We start from the raw sequence: 14490 nt of genomic DNA, 5'->3' as shown, positions 1-14490 counted from the left end.
TTTCTTTTATGAGGTGATTCTTCTGCATTGTTGCTGTGTACACTTACTGTTTTGTTTATCTGAACTATAATGCTAATCACTAGTGTAAAGGATAGGGCTAGGATTTCCTGGGAACATTCGGTGCTGCTCTAGCTGTGCCCTCCCTTCTTGAAACCCAAGGAATAGATAGGCCAGGGCTGAACACTTCTGCACATCCTACCCTGAAAGATTTTAAGGCCCTTCTGAGCTTTAGGGTTGACAGCAGAACTCGAGGTCTTCTGTGTACAAAACGGACAGCACAGACAGCGGAGGTGACTAGTTCTTCCTATGCCATATTCTTCATGGAGCAGTTGCTTCCAAAATGGAGAGCGTAGGTCATTCTCTGGGCACGTGCAGTTTCAACTGTGGAGGTGGTGCTTGCTGTACACAACTATTTGCTAGTAATTGCACATAGACCACCCATTTATTTCTTAATGTATAGTTTTGGATTCATTTGGGAGTAAGTTAGAACACAACCAAATTTAGTCAGACTGATTGTGGACAGGTGAAAGATTCTGTATTGTACCACCAGTCCTCTGAGCCATCCATTCCCGGGGTGGGAGAGGGCGGGGGACCCTGCATTTCTAAGGCTGTTATCAAAATGTAGATTTTTTTCTTATATTCTTAAGATGTTACCACAGCAGGAAAAGAATGCAGAAGTTATACCCATACCAAGGGCTTCCACTTTTCCAGTGCAACTAATTTCTCTAAAAAATACATAACTGGCATTTAACTTAAAATAACTTTTATAAGCTTTTTGTGTCATTTTGAGTCAAAAAATTTTTCTGCAAACAATTTTCTTAGTTTTTTTATAGATGCTAGTGACTTGATTGTATCTTCAGTAATCTATAATTTAGAAAATTGTAAAATGTTTCTCTTTTTAAATGCATTAAAACAAGCATAAATAGGAATGCATATGAAAAAGTATTTCAAGTTGTCTAGTCGAGTTAGAGACCCACATTACACTGCAGATTTCCCCCAACCAGTGAGCTATAGCATGTATAACCCTAACCTTTGCCCTCAGAATGGCTCATCTCATTTCAGTCTTCCTCAGCATATGTATATCCCTGGAGTCCCTGTTCCTTGGGATTTGGGGAGTGCTGGGTAGAGAAGCAGATCCAGTAGGAGAAATTGCTAAGTTTAGTCTCTGCCCATTTTTTTTCTTGTATCATTTATATTATTAGCTCAGACAGCTTTCTAGGAAGATATATATTACCAATTCTAAAAAGCAGTTTTTAGTGATACAATCCCCCAAGCACAGCTTAAAATCATAACCTTAATGGTGTCTAGTACTGTTGTCTTGGTGCTGGAAATAACTTCTTGACAGAATGTTACTAGGGAGGCAGGTGCTGTAGGCCTAGTTGCTTTTTCTGTGAAGGAAAACTTGCTGCAGCTAACTTCATGAGGAAGTAGCTTTTGTGGCATGCATGTATGTATTATAAATCATTCTAACCTATGCAGAACTTGCGTTTTGCTCACGTGTAAAATGCTTCTTGAAAGACCATGCAGAATAATGGATTATTTTACCGGAGAACATCAGGTAAAATGAGTCAGGATTTACCAGTGTCCTGAGAGAAGTGAATGATACGCTTTTTCAGAACAATGGTTAATTCTTTGTTCTAAATGGCTCGCGTTAGTAATGATTTATAATGATGTACTTTGTAGGTGATGGCATCCAGTAACTTCTACAAAAGCTTTAAGAACATGAAATCTGCTCACAGAATTCCTATCTGCTACAGTCTGTGTTTATTTAGCACAGTGATGGTAGCGCTAACAAAGTAAACTCAATCAGTTCATTATAAAAAAGATACGACAGTTTTCCTAAAAGTCTAAAACACCTCTCTTTGAATTTTGCAGCTGATATGGGCTTTGCCCGATTATTTAACTCACCTCTGAAGCCTTTAGCAGACTTGGATCCAGTAGTTGTAACGTTCTGGTATCGAGCTCCAGAGTTGCTTCTTGGAGCAAGGCATTATACCAAAGCTATCGGTAAGTAACATGGAGCATAACCTGCTATACTGCTGTTCATGCAAATTGTACCCAACTACCTAAGCACTGTTAAATAGTGCAAAGGACAGCAGCTGTGTTACTGGGTTCTTGGGGAAACATTTAACTTTGACAAGTTATTTGTGGTATCTGGCTAGCTGTAGGAATGAAACATTTCTGGGTTTGGTTCAAAGTGCCTGCAATGCTGTGTACTAGCTTCTACTCAAGGATTTCTTAGATGCTGTTAGAATTAATACGTGATAGGGATGCATCTTCCAACTGTCAGTAAAATCCATGTGATGATGAGACATAGTACGTTAATTTCATTGCAGAGATTTTCATCTAGTTTTATAAATGCATGAAATATACTTGGGGGAGCACAGGATGGAGAACGTATTGGCTGCACTGAAACTAATCTGTAATAGTGAAGTTTAATGCAGTGTGGTGTTTTATTTGCTACTCCACACTTCTGCACCTGTGAAGAAAGTATTGAATTTGCTTGTGAGAAATTAGTAATTTTAAGTTTGCTATTTGGTATGTGTTTCTCTTCAGTAGATGGAAGTTGCCAGTAATAGGTTCTGCTCCATCAGGCCTGTGTTTTAGCCCCATCTTTGGAGGCATTCAAGGCCAGGTTGGGTGGGCCTGGGCAACCTGATGGGTGTCACCCGGCCTGTGGCAAGGGGTTGGAGCTCAGTGATCTTTAAGGTCCCTTCCAACCCATGCCATTCTATGATTTCCTCTCTGTCTTTTTCAAAGCACAAGAGTGCCTCAGAATTGCTTGAGGCAGTGGGATGTGGCCAGTGCCCTGCACCAGGTGCAGCTGTGGGCACACCCAGAACTGCAGCCTCACAGAATGCAGGTGTTGTGAGGATGGCATTCGTTCCATCAACCTAATGCTGCCAGCTCCTTAGTTCATCACTCCTACTCGCCAGCCTGGGTGGCCATCACTGTGCTGGCCTCTCCCCTTGCCACTGGGCGGTACGAGCGTCCCCAAAGGCCGGAGCCATGGTAGGCTGTGGCTGGAGGCGGGGGAGCACACTGGGGCAATGTTCACCTCAGTGGGGGAGTGAGAGACTCTAAAGAAGAGAACTGGGAAGTTTTCCCTCTCCAGGCTGCTCATTTTTAAATCTGTGTTAAAGCTTGACAAACGTTTCTGGGGAAACAATTTCCCCTGCGGGGCTCCGCTTATTTTGCACAAACGTGGAGGCTGTGCGTTGGCATATGTTATTATTTCTGTAACCTGATGTTCTCTCCTCAGACTTCTCCATTCTTTTCCTAATATCATGTCAGTGCTTTTGTCAGAGATTTTAATCTTTGACTCAAATGTATTTTCAGTAACTCTGTTAATACCGTATTTCTTTTATTAAAGATATTTTATATATTCTTTTAAACTGCTTTTTTTTTTGTAGTGTATGCATGTTCTTTTGCTTTATTGGCATTTCCTTCTGCTTGCAGCATGCGAAACAGCATGGATAGCCATGGCCTTTAGTACATAATTTTTTTCAGCACTGATAGAAACTGAGTGTATGCAAGCATTGAGCAATGGGATTATGCTTTCTGCATCATTGGCTTTTGTCCTTGTTCCTGATCTTTCCTTGCTCATTCAAGGTTCAATGTGGCTTCACCATGTATAACTTAGAAACTGCATTTGTATATACTAGAAAAAAATGGGGGAAACAATTCAGAAAATTTAGACTCTCTGATTTTGTGGATTGGGACACAACGGTTAAAAATGAAAGGTGTTTTTTTTTGTTTGTTTGTTTGTTTTAATAATAACAATAAAAAAATACTGAAGGTGGGAAGAACATTGTCCGGAAAGAAAAGCATAGCAATTTTTTTTTTTTTAAAGAATGTTATTTTTATAAAAGAAGGTAAGATGCTTGCATGTAGAGCAATTGTATTCTTACTCTTTTACTGCAAAGTTTTATAGATAGAATTTGACTTGTTTCTGTATCACTGCTCATATTTTTAGGGACCTTTTAATATTTATTACATGGGGGGGCTGATCAGAGAGAGCAAATTTTTTGATGGAGTCAGTGTCACCTTGAGCAGGTGACGTGTTGGTTGGCTCTTCTTCATTTGTGTTTTGTGTGGACAGCTACTCAAATAGCTTCTGTTGTTTTTTTAATTCTTTTTAAATCAAACTCATTTTTTACCATTGTGGTACTTGCGCTTAAAAACAAGCAAACAAAAATAAATGAGGAGCAACAACAAACACACACACACAAAAAACACTAGAACAGGACACACAAAACAAACAAAATACCCCACTAAACTTGTGTGGTACTTGTGTTACTGAGTTATGAACCTGTAGCTAAAAGGGAAAGTCTAGGCAGCATTGTACAATAGAAACTTAAAATTTTCCATGCAGGAACCTTATAAGTGAAGAACTAACATTTTACCTCACCAAGATGCTTTTGGAAAGATTCATTTGATTTCTATTTCTGTTCTCCTTTTCTAAAGATATTTGGGCCATAGGGTGTATATTTGCAGAGCTGCTAACATCAGAGCCAATATTCCATTGTCGACAAGAGGATATCAAAACTAGTAATCCTTATCACCATGACCAGCTGGACAGAATATTCAATGTAATGGGATTTCCTGCAGGTACATGTTGTATTTTTTATCACTGCTGTTCAAAGAAAGATATCTGTATTGTATTTTTTGCATATAAAGGTGGCAGCTGACCAAAGCAACAAAGCTGTTTAAACGTAAACTTTGTCATGAGTCACCTAGAATGTAATAATCATATCTGATATTTTTCTGGTTATTAATGATATGTTTATCTATGCTTATAAATGTATCAATTTTTTATGTTTTTAAAAGATCTTGTTTAATGATGGGTGATTAAAAACAATGTAGAATATTTCTGGATTTCTCCAGGACTGATTTTATGTTTGAAAAGTGACCCATGATTGTATAACACCAAGAACAATCTCTACATTTGCTGAATATTTTGCAGATGCTATATTAAAGATGACATTTGGAATTAGAGGAGGGTATTTTTTTTTTTCCCCTATAATAGGGTTATCTTCTGGAGAAATAATCTTTTGTCCAAACCAGAACAAAGAACTGATCACATGAACCAAAATAAATTACAATGTGGATATCTCCTGTTGCGTTTTCCCCTCAGTGTTGGTCATATCTTTTATTCTACAAGCTATCTTGAATACTTTCATTTAAATATTTGTCTTCTAGTATTTACATGATTGCAGATGTCTGAATAACAGGGGGCTTATTATTACCTTTCAGTCATCTTTCTGTTCACTGCTTGTGTTCTCTGTTGTTTCTATTCCCATTTAGTATTAATAATCTCTTTATTTGTTGCTGTGGTAGACTTTCTCCTCCTCACCGCACAAAGTTTGTGGTCTTTATTTCTGTGTGGTTATAGAACTTTGTTCTTAAAATTATTCTTATCTTTCCCTTTGACTATCTCTTTTCCTGTATTTAGTTCCTTGCTTCCATACTGCTGTTTGAGATTGCTGGCAGTGTTGTCTTTGCATATGAAGTGTTTTTATTGTCATGAAAATCCCCCTTAATCTATTTTCTTTAAGCAATACTTAACTTTTCAGCTTCTAGCCTGGAATTTTATCATTTTCTTGTGCTTTTCCTTCCTGGAGTTTATATTGACTTTGTGTAGCTTACATAAATAGATAATAATTGCATTGTTTTCTTTTGGGTTTAAATAGTGCTGTCTTATGGTTTATGCTTGATTTTGTGGGGTTTTTTTCTCATGGCAGATTTTTTTCAATTAATGGCAGCATTTTTTTGCTTTTTGATTGACGCTTGCTATATTTGAAAGTTTCAAGTGTCTTTAGAAGGGGTAGGGAGAGAAACAGAACAACAGGAAAAGAAGAGAATATTCATGGATTTATTTATTAATTTGATATTTCTGAGCTCCAAGTGTTTGAAAATACGATGAGTTTTGGTAAAGATTTGACTTGAATTGAACTACTTGTCCATAGAATTTTTTTAGTAGTTACAGACAGTAATCCATTCGAGGCTAAGAGGTGATGTTACTGAGTGTTGTTTTAATTTAAAGGCATTTCAGGCTTTGTCCATATAAGGAGTTAAGATTAAATATTCTTTAATTGGAATGTGCTAATGTTACTTTACTTTGACCTTTTCTTGACAAACAGGATTTCTCTTAGGTTGAGACTGGCACAGGTTTACACAGTAGCTCCATGCATTTTCCTGTAACAAAACACAGTGCTATCAGAATGAAAATGAATGTTTACTAGACTCTGGTGTAATCCTGCCCAGAGATCACTATTATTCCTGAATAAATTAGGTATCAGTCCTGAAGGGTGCAAGTGCACTGGGCTGACATGTTTTTCTTCTGTGTTCTCCTTTGATCGTATGGAGATCTTTACTGTGGCTGGTAGTTTTTTTTAGAGTTCTTGAGTTACACACAAATGGAATGTCTTAGATGTTGGGAAGATTGATTGTGAAGAGGTGATGAAGGAATACAAAGAAATAAGTAACTACAAGCTTAGAGTAGCTGAATGAAGAAAGTAAGGTCTACAGCAATACTTTAAAAGCCTTCCTTGTAGTTAGGAAGAAGAAAAATAAAGTAATAAATACTGATTTTTGCAGATAAAGATTGGGAAGACATAAAAAAGATGCCTGAACATTCAACTCTAATGAAGGATTTCCGAAGAAACACGTAAGTCTGTGTTGAGATGAGCTTTCTTAAGAAAGCCTATTTTACTTCTCTCTCCTACTCTATAAAGTTATTATAGCATAGGTTGTTTTCTGTCCTAAGCAGTGACTATGAAATGCTTATTTCTGAAGAAGTAGAAAGTAAGTTGATTTTTAATGGTGAACTTGATCTATTGAGTTGGTGTGAATCATAGAAAAGTGGGAAGACATTGACTGCAAATGAGTGAGTAGCAGGTGTGAAACTGCTGATGCCAGTAAGACCTCAGACAGATGTGAAGATTACTAAGCATAGTTTTTCAGAGCTGTTTCCAAAACTGCAGTACTAAAAATGATTATTCTATAGCTGCATGTAAGTAGTGTAGCAGCCTTATAATGTTTCTAACAAGCTGAGTATAACTGTCAGTCTTGATATCTAGGGTAGCTTATGAAGGAAAGAATATCTTAAACATTTTGCTGTCACGTTGCCGGATTCTAATAATTGCCCTTGAGACACCACCGCTGTTGTCTTTTTACTTCCCTTCTGATCAAATTGAGGGATTTGGGGCACTACTATTATATATGTTTCTTGCGCCTGCAATGCTATTGCAACAAACCATTTAGAAACCTTGTTTTTGAGCTTGTCCTCAAAAAAAGTGAGATCATGAATGTTCTTGTAACAACCTATACATTGTAGGACACTGTTAAGATAGATTTGGCATTTATCTCCATGTATCCTGGCATTAGAAATATACCGAATTCTCTGAATAGAATGAAACTGTGCAGATGATACAGTAAAATGGCTAAAAGGCAGTTTAAGTCCAAGTGATAGTTTGCTGACTGTATATGGTTTAAAAGTGCGCTTTTTGTATTGATGTGATGTGTGTTACACAAACATGTAAGGGGGAACAGATGAATTTCTGCAGCGTTTGAATGGATTTTAAGCAGTCTTCTGGTCTTGGTAGTTGCTTTTTTTCTGTGCTTAATGGATTAGCAAAGACAGTTATTAATATGTTTCTTGAGTGCTAAGAAAGCTCTGTGGTATCGATGCTTTGACTATTAGAAATTTCATTTTTTTTCTTCTCTAGGTACACCAACTGCAGCCTTATCAAATATATGGAAAAGCATAAAGTTAAACCAGACAGTAAGGCATTTCACTTGGTAAGTTCCTGCATTCATAAAATAAAATAAAAATCCTTATGCAAGTTAAAATTGTTTAAATTGGTAGCCGGGCTAGTATCAGTTACTCTGTGACTAACTTTATTTTATAAATATTATACTTTATGTTTTAAATAAAGTTAGCAATAAGTGATTTACAATTTGAAAGTTGCAAAAACATGCTGTCTTCTAACATTAGTATAATTCTGTGAGCCATTCATTGGATTAATTCATTTATCAAGTGTATTAGAAGTTTTCAGTCCTTAAATTGTATTAAATGTGCAGTTATATTTGCAATATTACTGTAGTTTTAGCTATTTCACTGCTTTAAATACTTCTAATAGCCTATTTTTTATTTTAAAAATATCCTTAATCAGATTATTTTCTATATATTCATTTTAAACTTACCACTCGTGCCTGTTTGAAAACAAAAGAAAATGAATTAAGAAAATAGCTACCAAACAAAAAAACCCCGACGTTTTACTTGAGACTTGAATGTTTAGTTTAGAAAATTACATTATGTGTGTGTTCCCAGTGCATTAATCTTTAATAGCTTTTTTACAGAAACTTCTTAGTATTCTTCAGTATTCTTACAATAGTTAGTGATCTCTAGAACATAAAAGTTATTTTTGTTAAGACTCCCGTTAAAATGATACACTTGTAATTGTAAAACATCCCAGCTAATTCCAGGATTGGTGAATTCATAGATAAGTGTGGTTGCCAAGGATGAAATGCTTTCATTTATCAGTTTGAACTAAGTAGAGTTTTTCCTTTCCTGACACTGATGCACGAGGATCCTTGTCACACATAGAAGTGATGTTACATGAGACAACTTTGACTCCTTTCTGGTTTTTCAGCTTACCTTTTTTTCCCCATTCTTTTCTTGGTTTCTATTATCCTATTTAAATGTTTGTGCCCTAGAACATGGAGACCCAGCTGCTGCTCCTGGTTGATTTAGTGATGCTTATTTTTCTATTTATCCCGTAGCATGCCGTCACAAAGTCATATGAAGTATACTATATTTTTATTATGTCATTCTGGCAGGTGATCTTCTGGTTCAACAGTTCTTTATAGAAAATATTTGTAATGCTAAGTGAAAAATTCACTTCTGTTCTCTTGCCTGAATAAGGGGACGAAGTAGTTTTCATGTCTCCCACATGATAATGGCTACACAGTCATTAAACTTCTCTTGTGGTTTCTGTTTCCTGTTACTGATTATGACAAAGTTTGTTCACATCTTGTCTGCATATGATGGAAGATTTCATAAGCCAATTCCAGATACAGTGCCAGAATTTTGCAATGTTTTTTATGCTTGTGGTGTTTTTTCAGTGTGTTGGCAATTTTCTTTTTTTCCCTTATTTTGACTCCTGCAATTACTTTTGAGCTGTTTGAGAGAACAATTCTACAAAAACTATGTGCAGACTCAGGGAGTTGAAATACCTGTTGTGACTTCTGGTCAGTGACATGAAAAATGAAGCTGGATTGATGGTAATGCTGGGAGGCCTATGCCAGGAGGTCTCCATGGATCAGCAAAGAGCTCCTGGACTTAATTAAGCACAAAAAGAAAGTCTGTAGGGAGTGGAGCGGGAAAGGGTTACCTGGGAGGACTACAAAGAAGTTTTCCTAGCAGCCAGGAATCAGATTAGGAAAGCTAAAGCCCAGATAGAATTAAATCTAGCCAGGGACATAAAGGGGAACAAGAAGAAATTCTACAGGCATATCAGTGATAAAAGGAAGGCCAGGGAAGATGTGGGCCCTCTCTGGAAGGAAACTGGAGACCTGGTCACAAGGGATACGGAGAAAACTGAGGTGCTCAATGACTTCTTTGCCTCAGTCTTCACTGGTAAGGGCTCTGACCATACCAGCTAAGCTACAGAAAGCAAAGGTAAGAACTTGGAGAAGGAAGATCTGCCTGCTGTTAGTGAAGATCTGGTTTGAGACCAGCTAAAGAACCTGAAGGTGCGCAAGTCCATGGGACCCAGCGAGATGCATCCATGGGTTCTGAGGGAACTAACGGATGAAGTTGCCAAGCTGCAATCCATCATGTTTAAAAGGTCATGGCAGTCTCGTGAAGTTCCCATTGATTGGAAAAGGAGAAACATAACCCTCATTTTCAAGAAGGGAAAAAAAGATGATCTGGGAAACTACAGGCCAGTCACTCTCACCTCTGTGCCTGGCAGATCCTCCCGAAGGCCCTACTAAGGCACATGGAAAACAAAGATGAGGTGATTGCTGGTAACCAGCATGGCTTCACCAAGGGCAAGTCATGTCTGACAAACTTGGTGGCCTTTTATGATGGAGTTACAACGTCAGCGGATAAAGGAAGAGCAACGGACATCATCTACCTGGACTTGCGCAAAGAGTCCCACATTACCTTCTGGTCACCAAATTGGAGAAGAATGGATTTGATGGATGGACCACTCGCTGGATAAAGAATTAGCTGGATGGTTGCACTTGGAGAGTTGCTGTCAATGGCTCAATGTCCAAGTGGAGACCAGTGACAAGTGGCATTCGTCAGGGATCAGTGCTGGGACCAGTGCTGTTTAACATCTTTGTAGGTGATGTGGACAGTGGGATTGAGTGCACCCTCAGCAAGTTTGCAGACAACACAAAGCTGAGTGGTGCAGTTGACATGCTAGAAGGAAGGGATGCTATCAAGAGGGACCTGGACAGGCTTGAGAGGTCAACCTTACGAAGTTCAACAAGGCCAAGTGCAAGGTCTTGCACCTGGGTCGGGGCAATCCCAAGCACAGATACAGGTTGGGCAGAGAATGGCTTGAGAGCAGCCCTGGGGAGAAGGATTTGGGGATGTTGGTTGATGAAGGATTCGGCTTCAACTGACAGTGTGTGCTGGCAGCCCAGAAGGCCAACCACATCCTGGGCTGCATCAAGAGAAGCGTGACCAGCAGGTCAAGGGAGGTGATTCTGCCCCTCTACTTGGCTCTCGTGAGACTCCGCCTGAAGTACTGCATCCAGTTCTGGGGCCCCAAGCACAAGAAGGACATGGAGCTGTTGAAGTGGGTACAGAGGAGGGCCATGAAGATGATCAGAGTGCTGGAGCACCTCCTTTATGGGAACAGGCTGAGAGAGCTGGGACCCTTCAGCCTAGAGAAGAGAAAGTTCTGGGGGGAGCTTATAGCAGCCTTCCAGTACCTGAAGGGGGCCTAAAGGAAAGGTGGGCAGGGACTTTTTCTAAGGGTGTGCAGTGACAGGATAAGGGGAAATGGCTTTAAACTGGAAGAGGGTAGATGTAGACCAGATATGGGGAAGAAATTCTTTATTGTGAGGGTGGTGAGACACTAGAACAGGTTGGCCAGAGAGGCTGTGGATGCCCCCTCCCTGGAGGCATTAAAGGCCAGGCTGGATGGGGCTTTGAGCAACCTGGTCTAGAGGGAGGTGTTGGAACTAGATGATCTTAAAGGTCCCTGCCAGCCCAAAGCATTCTATGATTCTATGATTTATTATGTTCTTAACCATGCCATTAAAACTGAAGGCTGAGGAGAGGAAATGTACTTTCTAACTTTAGATGTCTGCAACGTGGAGGTCTGCATCGTGGTAGTATATGCCCACTTAAATACCTAGTGAAAGGAGATGACCAACTCATACATACATCATGACACTAGATTTTTATTAAAAGGTTAATTTAAGCTCATGGGAAGTATGAAGAGCAAATGTGAAATGTGCAGAAATTACATATGTAAATAGCATTCATCTTGTTAGATGGATGCTTATTTTTTAAAATGAAGTGCTGTAAGCTGAAAGTGCAGCATTTCTTTTAAAGATTGTTGTCTTTGACAGTACGTCTAGTGGGGAACATCACTGCCCATGGCAGGGAGGTTGGAACTGAATCATCTTTAAAGTCCCTTTCAACTCAGACCGTTCTATAATCCTATGGTCGTGATGTAGTTTTGACTTAGGTGCTGTATTCCATGATAAAATATGAAGGATTTCTATTTTTCTTTCCCATTAATATCTGAAGTTCCACTCATTCTGCTCATAAAAACTGTGTGTCTAGCACAGCTATATTCCACAAAATCACTGCTGGATGGATGGGGAGAAACAGATATATCTATATCATCCTTTTGAATAAGAGACACTTTTAAAATGCAGTATTGCTATTTCAGTACTGGAGTTATACAAAACCTCTATGGTCTGCATTTCCTAAACTAGTGAGAGATCTTAACACACATGGAAAGAGCATTTCTAATGTGTTTTTTATTGAAAATTGCTGTTGAGATGCCACAGTGGCAGATGTGTGAAGTCCAGACAGCTTCTGAAAATGTTCAAGTGGTTGTGAAATGAGAGTAGAACAGGAAAACAAGTTCAAGAGTTGTTTTTCAAACCACCTTTCAGTCTTTAATGTTATGCTGAATTTAGACTTCATGTCTGTTACTGGTATTTTAAGTTGGTATGGATGAGATTCTGGTTATGTATCCTGAACATTTTTCAAAGGCCATGCATCTAAGTACCTATGTTTGAAATTCTCTCCATATACTTGGTTAGCAGTTTTTTTTTTTTAAAATTTCATCTTTGTGTGTTACCTTAGGATTTTTGATGTGTTCCCTGTCACTGAAACATCTTGTACGCCATTTTAAAAAGTTAGGCGTAGGGCAAATACCACGTGTTCTTCTTAGCCGTCTGTTGATACATTCCAACGAGAGCTGGAGAGGTGCCATCTCAGAGGGTGAGGTTTTGCTGTTTTTTTAGTTGAACTGAGTTCAGCTATTTTTCTGAAATATACTTTGCATTGTCTTTTGCATCTTCATACTTTATGGGTGATGGTCATCTTCAGTGTCTTTAACCAGCACAGATGTTCTGAATTTTCTTTTTTTCATGTATCTGGCATTTGATCTGATTTATCAGTTTTACAAAGATAAAGGCCTAGGTCTTGAACTGATAGAGAAATGGCACCAGAGCCATTTTAGCATAGCAACAACGTGTAGAAAACAGATGTGTTGGAGAGTCTGTGTTCACCCGAAAAGATAAATACATGCAGGAGTGGGTGATAAATGTTATCTGGCCAGGTGGAGTTTTTGAATGTGCTGATGGCTGCTTTACCACATTTTCTGAAGAGTGACTTTATAGATCATCTTTCAAATACTGTGGATGACAATGGAGACATACAAATGTGGCAGTGCTAAATAAGGAATAATTAATTTGGCATCACTTTTGCTTATCAATTGCTAAGTATTACTTAAATGGATGTGATGTTACTTTCTGCTAAGTGTAATTAAGAAACCGATTATGCACGTTGCATCTTGCGGGAAGTGAACAGGCCGTTAAAACTGATGGTTTGTTATGGGTGCTCTTTGTATGGAGCTATTTTTTTTAACAAGAGAGAAGAATGTGGTTCCTGCCATTTATGGTCAAGGTTCAGACACATTTGTATCTGTTGATCTTTCAGAAATAATGCAGTGAAGATTCTGTAAACAGTTTTGATGATGCAGAGCTTTTTATCTTTAATTTTATGTAGCTTCAGAAATTGCTTACTATGGATCCAATAAAGAGAATTACCTCAGAACAGGCTATGCAGGATCCCTATTTCTTAGAAGATCCTCTTCCCACATCCGAGTAAGTGGTCAGTTTATTAACCTATCAGTACGTCCAGGGATGCTTTAGAAATGCATGCTTTCTCTGCTGTAAATGTTTGTGATTATTGAGCTGAATGCGTACTGTCTAACATCCAAGGAAAGCTCTAACCACTAAAATGCTGTTTGAGGTTTTTGAAATTAAGTAGCATTCTTATTAATCTCTTGCTTTATGGAACTTTGATCGTGTTAGTTGCAGCACTAATCTTGTTATTCACTGACAGGTTGATTATGCATGCTACAGATCTTTGTAGACAACTGCTAAGTGCCCGCAGGTCCACTTCTCTGCTCCAGAATGCCAAGTGACACTCACTAATGAGTTTACATTTTTCTGTTGTAGCCTTTGCTGTAAATTCAGTGGTGAAGAGTGTCTCTGTGTTGTCATTCTTAACAACTTAAACCTATTTTCTGTAGATGCTCTTTTTTGTTTAAACAGTGTGATTACAAAAGGAAGAGAATTTAGAGACAATGAATAATTTCATTTTTAATGAACTTCTTCTCCCCTAAAAAAAAAAAAAAAAAAGACAGAATGTGAATGTGCACATTTTTAGAAAAGTGATTAGTGCATATTGTGTATCATTCTCTACGATTATTTAAGGAAGAATTTGTAAAATGTGGTATGTATATTTAAAAGCACTTAATTAAAATGGCACTACTTCACTAAAATCTACTAAATTATTTATAACCTGACCTGTCTCTGTTATTTAATGTTATCATGTGAATGATTTGTTTGTGCATAAACTGCTTTTAGGTCAGTGTTTGGCTTCTTTCTTATATTAAGTTGGCATTTTACAGCAAATACACAATGAATAACGCTAACAGGTGCACAGGAACATTATTACAAGTGGTTTCTACTGCTTAAGGGCAGATAAATCTTAGCTTGCGCTAGCAGTAGCAAATTATGTGGTCCATGAGATATGAATTGACAGATGAAACTTCCAGTTATTTTTAAGCTTTGTTACAGGTGGTTTTATTAATAGGCAGTGGACTTTACAGGGCAGTGTTTAACTAGATCTCAGACAATGAATTACGGTGTGGCTGGGTGAAGGTAGTTCTGTGAGCCTCTGCAGATACCTTTCCAGCCATCAGTTTCATCACCAGT

At 38.2% G+C, this 14490-nt stretch overlaps 1 protein-coding gene across 3 annotated transcripts in view; it reads left to right on the top strand.

Annotated features, from left to right (window-relative positions):
* CDK8 (cyclin dependent kinase 8) overlaps positions 1–14490 on the top strand; it is a gene marked incomplete at its 5' end in the record, with an annotated part of 65123 nt that overhangs the window by 44341 nt on the left and 6292 nt on the right. For all 3 annotated transcript variants that reach the window (XR_002433070.1, XM_021379032.1, XM_021379026.1), the window contains 5 exon segments: positions 1876–2007; positions 4468–4611; positions 6601–6670; positions 7731–7803; positions 13274–13371. Coding sequence is in view for 2 of the 3 variants with exons in the window: in XM_021379032.1 (XP_021234707.1) it covers positions 1876–2007; positions 4468–4611; positions 6601–6670; positions 7731–7803; positions 13274–13371 (517 nt within the window).

Source organism: Numida meleagris, chromosome 1 (genome assembly GCF_002078875.1).
Source record: "Numida meleagris isolate 19003 breed g44 Domestic line chromosome 1, NumMel1.0, whole genome shotgun sequence".
NCBI lineage: Eukaryota > Metazoa > Chordata > Aves > Galliformes > Numididae > Numida > Numida meleagris.
This window is presented reverse-complemented; position numbering and strand designations above follow the sequence as displayed.